General features: G+C 30.0%; 1 protein-coding gene across 2 annotated transcripts; it reads left to right on the top strand.

The window, feature by feature from the left end:
* The first annotated feature begins 7,009 nt into the window (after positions 1-7,009).
* Positions 7,010-9,649, top strand: LOC113370742 (ovoinhibitor-like). Of its 2 annotated transcripts, XM_026611430.1 has the most exons (12): positions 7,010-7,092; positions 7,154-7,312; positions 7,371-7,541; positions 7,616-7,789; positions 7,866-8,039; positions 8,113-8,283; positions 8,356-8,529; positions 8,593-8,763; positions 8,849-9,019; positions 9,089-9,259; positions 9,331-9,501; positions 9,581-9,649. In XM_026611430.1, the coding sequence occupies exons 1-12, from the start codon at positions 7,065-7,067 to the stop codon at positions 9,628-9,630; spliced, it is 1,785 nt and encodes a 594-aa protein (XP_026467215.1). In that variant the 5' UTR covers positions 7,010-7,064; the 3' UTR covers positions 9,631-9,649. The 2 variants fall into 2 exon arrangements, with proteins under 2 accessions (XP_026467215.1, XP_026467216.1); XM_026611431.1 differs by lacking the exons at positions 8,593-8,763; positions 8,849-9,019.
* The last annotated feature ends 1,541 nt before the right edge of the window (positions 9,650-11,190 follow it).

The raw sequence follows: 11,190 nt of genomic DNA, 5'->3' as shown, positions 1-11,190 counted from the left end.
TACACCCATTGTAGTATTGTTTACAAACATTGTAGCAATTTTACACCCATTGTAGTATTTTTACACCCATTGTAGTAATTTTACACCCATTGTAGTAATTTTACTCCCATTGTAGTATTTTTACAAACGTAATAATTTTACACCCATTGTAGTAATTTTACACCCATTGTAGTATTTTTACAAACATTGTAGTAATTTTACAAACATTGTAGTATTTTTGCCCGCATTGTAGTATTTTTACAAACATTGTAGTAATTTTAAAAACATTGTAGTAATTTTACACCCATTGTAGTATTTTTACAAACATTGTAGTAATTTTACACCCATTGTAGTATTTTTACAAACATTGTAGTATTTTTACACCCATTGTAGTATTTTTACACCCATTGCAGTAATTTTACACCCATTGTAGTATTTTTACAAACATAGTAATTTTACACCCATTGTAGTAATTTTACACCCATTGTAGTATTTTTACACCCATTGTAGTAATTTTACACCCATTGTAGTAATTTTACACCCATTGTAGTAATTTTACACCCATTGTAGTATTGTTTACAAACACTGCAGCAATTTTACACCCATTGTAGTAATTTTACACCCATTGTAGTATTTTTACACCCATTGTAGTATTTTTACACCCATTGTAGTATTTTTACAAACATTGTAGTAATTTTACAAACATTGTGGTAATTTTACAAACATTGTAGTAATTTTACACCCATTGTAGTAATTTTACACCCATTGTAGTATTGTTTACAAACATTGTAGTAATTTTACACCCATTGTAGTATTTTTATAAACATTGTAGTAATTTTACACCCATTGTAGTATTTTTACAAACATTGTAGTAATTTTACACCCATTGTAGTATTTTTACAAACATTGTAGTATCTTTACACCCATTGTAGTATTTTTTACACCCATTGTAGTAATTTTACAAACATTGTAGTAATTTTACGCCCATTGTAGTAATTTTGCACCGATTGTAGTATTGTTTACAAACATTGTAGTAATTTTACACCCATTGTAGAATTTTTACAAACATTGTAGTAATTATACACCCATTGTAGTAATTTTACTCTCGGAATACTTCTAATCATTCATAAATTAATTTATTATTATTGATTAAGTCGATTATTTACACATTTCGGGAAGTTCATGTAACTTGCCTTAAGGCTACCAATACTAACTAGTTTGTAGACAGATTTATAACAAGTTCTATTTGATCAGAAGTTACGTTATTTAGAGGTGTTCATACTAAAGAGATAATTCTGTAGATTAATAAAACAATCAATTTAATTCATTTTAATAAGTTCTCTCAGAGTGTTCTGGATAGAATATGATTATTAATTACTCGCATTGCTAGGACAATAAGCTAATAGGGTGAAGACCATATGAACCTAGTTTCATATAATATGGGATACTCCTGTTTTGAATGACGTTGCTTAATTCACATAAACTTGAAAAAAATTTTTGACCTTGATCAACAAACAAGCAAAAGCAACTTGTTTTTACAAAAATAAGAAATTTTAATGGTTTCATAATAAATTGTTTAAATTTTGCGTTGATTTTTTATTTTTGAAATCGATACATAACCTTGAAGTCAGAAAATCGACATTCATAAAATTAAACAATTTAATTGTATCTTGAATTTGAAAGATCTGCAAATTGAAATGATTGATCAAAAATATTGTCAATATATTTTTCTACCGATAAAATTCAAAAAAAAAAAGATATAACATTTATCCATAATATTGGAATCTAATCATTGGCTCGTACTGTTACTGACCTGAGAAAGATTTTGTGCACAGATTATAGCAATCTGAATTGAAAATCTCAATTACTTGTTAATGAATTTTAAATCTATAAGCACTTACCGATAATCTTATTTTATCAACCAAGTCAACAACTTTTACTTACATTATTGGAGACGTTTTATGATAAAATTTGTTACTATGGAATTAATTTACAGAAGAAATATTTATTTATAAATAAATTCAAATTATTTTAGGGTAAATTTAGTATTTGCAATAATTACAATAAATTCAAATATTTAATATATTAGAAACAATAAAAAAGATAGAAGTGAAAAAAGATCTATAGTCATGTAATATAAGTAGAATTAGTAAATGACAAATTGGATATCACTATTAGGATATCCAATTCACTACATATTTGAGAGTAAGCTTTCAATGAAATAAATATGATTTATTTATTGTTGAAATTAAACAATTCTGAGTAAAGCCGAATTTCACGTATCATTCATTTATTAGTTTATTTACATTCGATGGATGATTTTTCTAATTTGAAAACGCAGTAAAGTCTATAACATTTTCTTGTAATCATATATCAAGCCTGTTCTTCTAAAATTTTCCGTTGGAACTATGACCATTTGTTAATTTTTTCATATTCCATATGCCGGGCCTTAAAATCTTAACAGTCAATTAGCCTGATACAATCTTTCCTTGTTTTGGCGCTGATCAAGATGCGATTTGAGTTTTAGATTCCACAATGATAATTTTTATCAAAATATCTTGTTTTCAAATTTTGTCAGTCAATAAAAATTATATCAACAAGAAATTTGTATAAATATATGAGACATCCAAAGAAAAAATCAGTGTTATTCTAGAAGTGATTGTATTTGCATCCACTTGGTGCTAAAATATAAATAATTACTATGGCGCTCATGCACACTGCGGTTATCTGTAAGTAACATATAACATATTTTACGTAATATTTTTAATAATCGGATATTTTTGTGTAGTGGTCTTAGGACTGTCTGCAATTCTCGCAGAGGATTCGTTATGTCCAAAAATCTGTACTGCTGATTATACACCAGTATGCGCAACTGCGCCCGGAGAAGGTCTCCTAACATTTCCCAATGAATGCGTTTTGCGTAGCTACAACTGCCGCCAAAAGAAATGTGAGTAAATAAATAAAAATTGTGAAGAACACTGAATCTAATTAGTCTTTTCCGCAGCACTCAAAAAAATTAGTGACGGTGAATGTCCACAAATGACAAGGGAGACTGAAAAGTGTACCTCATTCTGTACTTTTGACTACAGACCTGTATGTGCAGCAGCCAATGGAGAAATCAAAACATTCGCTAATGAATGTATCCTTCGTAATTACAACTGTGAACAGCGCAAATGTAAGTACATTTTAATCTCTAACTATTGCCCTATTTGGCAAAGATATTTCATGTATGTACTACTAATATTTTTTAGCACTCAAGAAGATTAGCGATGGAGAGTGTCCACAAATCACGAGAAGCGACAATGCATGCAAAGGATACTGCCCTAAGATCTACAGTCCAGTCTGTGCAGGAATGAACGGAGAATTCAGGACCTTTGATAACGAATGCATCTTACAAAACTATAACTGTGAACATCACTTGTGTAAGTATACACAAAAATAATTAGTCTATTATATACTTCTAAAAATTATATAACCCGCATGGTACTTCTAGCCCTTCAGAAAGTCAGTGAAGGCGTTTGCCCTAAAATTCTAAGAACTAAAGAAAATTGTCAATCATTCTGCACACTCGAATACAGACCAGTTTGCGCGGCTGCATTTAATGGTGAAATAAGAACTTTTGCCAACGAATGCGCTTTAAGGAATTACAATTGCCAACAAAGGAAATGTAAGTATACATATATAGTGCAATTTTCTTAATATTTATGCATGTACTAAGAGGTATTTGTTAAACTAGCCCTTAAGAAAATTAGCGACGGTGAATGCCCTCAAATTACCAGAAGCGAAAAGAACTGCAACTTGCAATGTACCAAGGAATACAGACCAGTCTGTGCTGGAGTCAACGGAGAATTGAAAACTTTCAGCAATGAATGCGTTTTGCAGAGTTACAACTGTTTAAATAATAAATGTGAGTTTATAAAATTTAATGTATTTGATAAAAATTACGCAGATTAAAAACTTTATGCTAACTAAATATTTTTTGTTTAAGCTCTTCAAAAGATCAGCGATGGCAAATGTCCCGAAATTGTAAGAAGTGAAGAAAATTGTCAATCATTCTGCACACTCGAATACAGACCAGTTTGCGCAGTAGCCAATGGAGAAATTAGAACTTTTGCCAACGAATGCGCTTTAAGAAACTACAACTGCCAGCAAAGGAAATGTAAGTATAGGTCACTTAATACTTTTGCTCATTTTATTATTGTACTAAATAATAGTTGCTTGACTTTAGCACTGAAGAAAATCAGTGAAGGTGAATGCCCTCAAATTACCAGAAATGAAAAGAACTGCAACTTGAAATGTACCAAGGAATACAGACCAGTCTGTGCCGGAGTCAATGGTGAAGTGAAAACTTTCAACAATGAATGCGTTTTGCAAAGTTACAACTGTGTAAATAACAAATGTGAGTTGAATTATTTAATGAGTGCAACAAAAAGTATGGATCTTTACTAATTAAATATAATTTTATTTCAGCTCTTCAGAAAATCAGTGATGGCGAATGTCCCAAAATTTTAAGAAGTAAAGAAAACTGTCCAACCATGTGCACCTTGGAATACAGACCAGTTTGCGCAGCAGCCAACGGCGAAGTCAGGACTTTTGCCAACGAATGCGCTTTGCGCAGTTACAACTGCCAACAACACAAAAGTAATTATAAAAGATCAATCTAGCAGATGCCTACTAATATTTTATGCATCTTACTTAAACTTATTTCATTTTTCAGCTTTGAGAATCATCAGCGAAGGAGCATGTCCCCAGATGAACAGACTCTAAGCAGCACAATTCAAAAAAAAAATAACATTATACGCTTTTAGAGATTATATAAATATATTGTACTCCTTACATATCAGTCATATTGTAAAATGTTTTACAATTTTGTGAAATAAAGAAATATTGCAAAAGTAAAATTTGTTTAATTATAATTAATATATTTTTAATGTGAGTATTTCAGATATTTTGACTCGAAAGTGAGCAAAGCTTACTAAATTTGGAAATTAGTTGATTAAATACTGAATAAATATATATGTCTAAGTATTACTACCATTTTTCAGTATATATAAATGTCTCAAAATTTAAAACTTGTATGGCACCTATTCTTATTTGAACACTTTTTATTATGCTTTTAAAAAATTGATTGTTATTCTTAGAGATTTACCATTTAATTTTATTTAGAACTAAAAAAGTATTAACGGGGCCCTGTTTGTGATAAATATTTCTTTTAGAATTAATCTTTCGATTTTTATTTATTTTAACAAATTCGAACTTTGGATGAAAAATCTTATATTTAATTTTCAATAAATAGTGTAAAAGTATAAGAATTTTATTTTTGGTATAAAATTATTTAAAAAACGTAAGTCGCATCTTAAGTTGAATTATGTTATGAACTATAACATAATTTAAAATTAAATTTAATAACTCAGTTTAATACTGAATACTAAAAATCTGAAACATCAAAAATAAATATCATTTGCAACTATTATCATTATTAAGTAGTGTAATAATTGAGGAACTGAAAATGCAATGCAATTTCAAGTGGTTATTTAGATAAATAATATAAACATATGATAGCGATTATCAAAGTAAAGTATGGTCATAAGTAATAAATCTTCGTAAGTTAAACTAATTGTAAATTAATTTTTTTAAAGAAGCAACAAATTTGAAAAGTGTGTAGGCACCAGTTATTTTATATACAGAATCACAAAAAACTATTAGTGATACAGCCATATTTAATTATAATAATAACAATTGAATGCAAAATTGTTTAAATAAAAAAATCATGTATCTTTAAGAATATTATATATTGTAAATGTTACTGCAATAAAACTATTTTGAAAATGAACTGTGATATGTTTTAATTCTATGATTTTATCTTTTTTAATAACTCGTTTATCTGCTCTAGGTAACCGGAAAACAAATCGTTTTATTCAATTATTATCAATCAATGGCCCAAAGATATTCGTAACAAAGTTCTTCGAAATATTTTCCATAGTTAATCAGCACTGATTTCTACTTCAAAAATCATGCTTACGATCTTCTAATTAATTATCGCATAATTATCAAATCAGGTAAAAGATAATTGAAGTAAATAGTCTTATTTATTATACAATACAGACATAACAATTATCTAACGTGCTAATTTGTTTACAACAATTGTTGTAATTTAATTTATGTTTGCGACAACATGTACTTGAATTGCAAAGTCTAGGGTTCAAGTGACTTAATTATTTGTGGAAAACAACTAATTTTCAGAAACCTTAACTTTTTGGACTCAAATACCTTCAGTTAATATAAGATAACCAGAAAGTTAAACCTTTTTTTATATAGATATATTTTTATCCGCGTAACAAAATTATGTTATCTTGTTCACCTATGACTTCAATTCAACATTTTTCGACTTAAGATTTTGGCATATTACAATTCTTTTTTACAAAAAATACACACGTCTAAGAAATGTATACAAAATTCTATATACTGCAAATTTATGTAAATTATATTTTAAGTCTGGAAATATGAATAATTTAAATCCGTTGTTTTACAATATTTGGCTATATATTGAATGTTAATTTAATATAATTTTTGAGGATAACATAAATTTTCGTATTTTCCATTAAATAATTTAATAAATTCGTTATAAATATAATGCAACTAAGTTGTTGGTTCAATTATTATGTTTAATATATTTTGCGGACATCAACAAAACAAGTGTCTGCTAAATAATTCCCTTGACAACCAAAAACTATGAATGATAAACAATTATTATCACAGGTGATAGATTGATATTAAAGCAATTAAGCACATAATTATTTACTATATAAAATTTAATGAGAATCAATCAATGAGTAAACAGTGTGATAACATCTTAGATATCAATTTTATTAAGCTATCTGAGAGAAATTTGTGTACTACATGATGTAATTTTTTACACTTTTGGTAACAGCTCATTTGTTATCGGAAGTTATCTTTCTGATTATGACCAGGTTGTCAACAAGTTAGTTGTATAAATATCAGTTTCTGATTGGAACTGAATCATTCTGATTGTCAGAGCTATCCCAGTTATTACCAAAAGTTGAAAATATTATAAAATCAAAACAATGGCGTTTTTACGCATTGCAGCAGTATGTAAGTAGCAATTAATTTTGTTTATCACTAATTTGTTGTAACCATAAATTTATTACTTTAGTGTGTTTGGCTTTTGCCGCATCGTTTGCCGAGGATCTGGCTTGTCCAGGAATCTGCACGGACGACTATAGACCAGTTTGTGCCACTGCACCAGGAGAACGTCTGATTACTTTCTCCAATGAATGCGAAATGAGAAACTTTAACTGCCACCAAAAGAAATGTAAGTTGGCCAAAAATAATATGCAGAATAGCATTTTATAAATAATTGCATGTTTTAGCTCTGAAGAAACTTAGTGATGGTAAATGTCCACAAATGACAAGGGAGACGGAAAAATGCACTTCATTCTGTACATTTGACTACAGACCTGTATGTGCAGCAGCCGATGGTGAAATCAAAACATTTGCAAATGAATGTATTCTCAAAAACTACAACTGTCAAGAGCGCAAATGTGAGCATACTACAAATACATACTAATCAAGTAATTAATGTGCACCTTATTTAAATGGCTCTATTTTTATTCAGCTCTCAAGAAGGTCAGTGATGGTGAATGCCCTAAAATAACAAGAGAAGCTGAAAATGATTGCAACTCCTTCTGCACTTTGGAGTTTAATCCCGTATGTACCCAACAAAATGGAGAATTCAGAACTTTTGCAAATGAATGCGTCCTCCGTACCTTCAATTGCCAAAAACGTCAATGTATGTTCAACTTGTCATCATATTGTTTGTGATATATAATTTTTTCTTACAACTATATAAAACCTTAAAATTTTAGCATTCAAAGTTGTCAGCTCAGGAGTTTGTCCAGAAATTAAAAGGAAATCTGAACAAAAATGCTTATCATTCTGCACATTTGATTACAGGCCAGTTTGTGCTGGAGAAAGTGGAGAACTAAGAACATTTGCCAATGAATGCGATTTGCGAAATTACAACTGCCAACAACGCAAATGTAATTAAAAAATTTACTTCTGAGTAACGCTTTAATTGGTAAACTGTAATATCATTCAGTTATTTCATTTTAGCTCTCAAAAAGATTAGCGATGGGGAGTGTCCACAAATCACCAGAAGCGACAAGGCATGCAAAGGATACTGCCCTAAAATCTACAGTCCAGTCTGTGCAGGAATGAACGGAGAATTCAGGACCTTCGACAACGAATGTATCTTACAAAACTATAACTGTGAACATCACTTGTGTAAGTATACACAAAATTAATTAGGCTATTATAAACTTCTAAAAATTATATAACCACGCATGGTACTTCTAGCCCTTCAGAAAGTCAGTGAAGGCGTTTGCCCCAAAATTTTAAGAACTAAAGAAAATTGTCAATTATTCTGCACACTCGAATACAAACCAGTTTGCGCCGCTGCATTTAATGGTGAAATAAGAACTTTTGCCAACGAATGCGTTTTAAGGAGCTACAATTGCCAGCAAAGAAAATGTAAGTATATAGTGTAATTCTCTAAATAAAATTTCATGTACTAAATAGTATTTGTTTGACTAGCCCTTAAGAAAGTAAGCGATGGTGAATGCCCTCAAATTACCAGAAGCGAAAAGAACTGCAACTTGAAATGTACCAAGGAATACAAGCCAGTTTGTGCTGGAGTTAATGGTGAATTGAAAACTTTCAGCAATGAATGCATTTTGCAAAGTTACAATTGTGTGAATAATAAATGTGAGTTGAATCATTTGATATATGCAACAAAAAAATTATATATCAAGGCATAACCTTTTACTAATCAAATTTGCTTTTCATTCAGTTCTAAAGAAGATCAGTGATGGAAAATGTCCAGAAATTGTAAGAAGTGAGAACAGTTGTCAATCATTCTGCACACTTGAATACAGACCAGTTTGTGCAGCAGCCGATGGAGAAATAAGAACTTTTGCCAACGAATGCGCCTTAAGAAACTACAACTGCCAGCAAAGAAAATGTAAGTATAAGTCGTGTAATACTTTTGCTCATTTTATTATTGTACTAAATAATAGTTGCTCGACTTCAGCACTCAAAAAAATCAGTGAAGGTGAATGTCCCCAAATTACCAGAAACGGAAAGAACTGCAACTTGAAATGCACCAAGGAATACAGACCAGTCTGTGCCGGAGTCAACGGGGAAGTAAAAACTTTCGGCAATGAATGCGTTTTGCAGAGTTACAATTGTGTAAATAATAAATGTGAGTTGAATCATTTAAGTGTGCAACAAAAAAGTTGAATTCTTTACTAATTAGATATGATATTAATTTAGCTCTTCAGAAAATCAGTGATGGCGAATGTCCCAAAATTGTAAGAAGTAAAGAAAACTGTCCAACCATGTGCACTTTGGACTACAGGCCAGTTTGCGCAGCAGCCAACGGTGAAGTCAGGACTTTTGCCAACGAATGCGATTTGCGCGTTTACAACTGCAAACAACATAAAGGTAAAAACTGTCTTTGATATATAAATTAACAAAAAACCTTTATAATCAATTCAATAATATAATAAAATTTTTGTCTCAGCTCTGCAAATCTTGAGCGAAGGAGAATGTCCACAACTCACAAGATTTTAGAATGAACTTGTTCGTGGCCTAACTGATTAGTTTTAAGCTCTCTACTATTTTTATACTGTTTTTTATTAAATTGTTAACTCGAAACTTGTAAGTTATCCAAACTAGTGTTTGGAACTGATAATGATAAAATTTTGTATTAATATTTCACACTTACTGGGGTATGTTGACTCCTAATAAATTAATAAGGATGTAATATAAATAATATAAATAAATAAAAAAATATATAAAATAATAACACTATTATTTCAAATACTTTTTATCAATTTTGTAAAATGTATAAAATTGATTTTTCAGGAATATTTTGCAAAAATTTTCCAAAGAAGGGTTTTTAGAAGAATACGAAAATTGTACAAATTGGATTCCAATTTACTGCAGTAGGCGGAATAAAATGAAAATTAATAGCGTATATTAAAAATTTGAATATATACTAAATGAACATATTGTTTACTATTAGTAATGTTATTAATATCAATATTTTTTTCATTTTATTCGAATTTTTCCCTCGATGTTCTGTATCCATCACCATAGGAGCGCGAGCTCGTTACGAATGCGATATGCGGCTCAGGCGCGCCGTTAGATTTCATTTGTGATTTTGTGTCGGACTTGTTTTCCGGGTACCATTTGATAATTTGTGTGCTTTTTACGTAATAACGCTTTTTTGTTTCGTTGTAAAGAAATGGGCGAAGATGAAATATGGTCATGGTGAAAATATTATACATACAATGACTCCGGCGTAACATTTTCAACCAGGAACGACGGAACTTCCAAAGAAATCATTATAAATGAACAACGTGATAAAAGACTATGCGTATATTCTAATTATGTCGGAAATAATAAGATCCATACAAAGAAGAAAAAAAAATATATATGTAACGCTTTGAACAGCCATTAATTTTCAATAATTGGGCAAAACTTGAATTATTGGAACGTCTTTGCCATCATGAGCATGGGTTTACAGCACCCATGTTTCCAATACAAGAAACTACAACAAACATGCTTTCTTCGTATCGTATCTTTGTCTTATTTATTACCTGACTTAGAACTACTTGCAATAAAATCATTAATTAGGGCTACAATTTTCCCACGAGCAAAATTTTAGATTACATCGATTGATGTATACAATAATATAGTATACTTGAAGTAGTTCGTCAAAATAAGGATTCTTAATATATATTCCGAAGCGATTCCTTAATCGATAGTTGAGTACGATATGATAGATGGCATATTGAGGCATTTTTATATTCGCATTCCTTCGGCGGTTAATACTTATTTCGTTCCATCCATTGGAATTCAAGATCGATATCCATATAAATTCAATTCACAAAGAACTTTGCATAAGACATGATATATAATAATATATGATACATAATCAAATGAATAGCTATATATCGGATAGACCATTTCGAATACAGAGTATAGGAAATTATAATGCGCCAAGACTGCATACTAAAGAACTACAACTTATTGTTAGGGAAATAATTTTTGTAAACTATGCAATATAATTTATAAAAAATATTTTAAATATTCAGCGTAATTCTGAAGGCTTTAAACTCTTACACT

This window comes from Ctenocephalides felis, unplaced genomic scaffold, assembly GCF_003426905.1.
Source record: "Ctenocephalides felis isolate EL2017-DRISC unplaced genomic scaffold, ASM342690v1 CF-g0.4_SCAFFOLD_01492, whole genome shotgun sequence".
Taxonomy (NCBI): domain Eukaryota; kingdom Metazoa; phylum Arthropoda; class Insecta; order Siphonaptera; family Pulicidae; genus Ctenocephalides; species Ctenocephalides felis.
Note: the sequence above shows the minus strand (reverse complement) of the source record. Positions and strands in the feature narration are given on the sequence as shown.

What these genes read in the sequence shown, in the direction of transcription:
- LOC113370742 (XM_026611430.1), top strand. Translation starts at nt 7,065, where the DNA reads ATGGCGTTTTTACGCATTGCAGCAGTAT. An exon ending in TTTACGCATTGCAGCAGTAT is followed by an intron (nt 7,093 to 7,153) that starts GTAAGTAGCAAT and finishes TTATTACTTTAG; the next exon opens with TGTGTTTGGCTTTTGCCGCA. An exon ending in TAACTGCCACCAAAAGAAAT is followed by an intron (nt 7,313 to 7,370) that starts GTAAGTTGGCCA and finishes TGCATGTTTTAG; the next exon opens with CTCTGAAGAAACTTAGTGAT.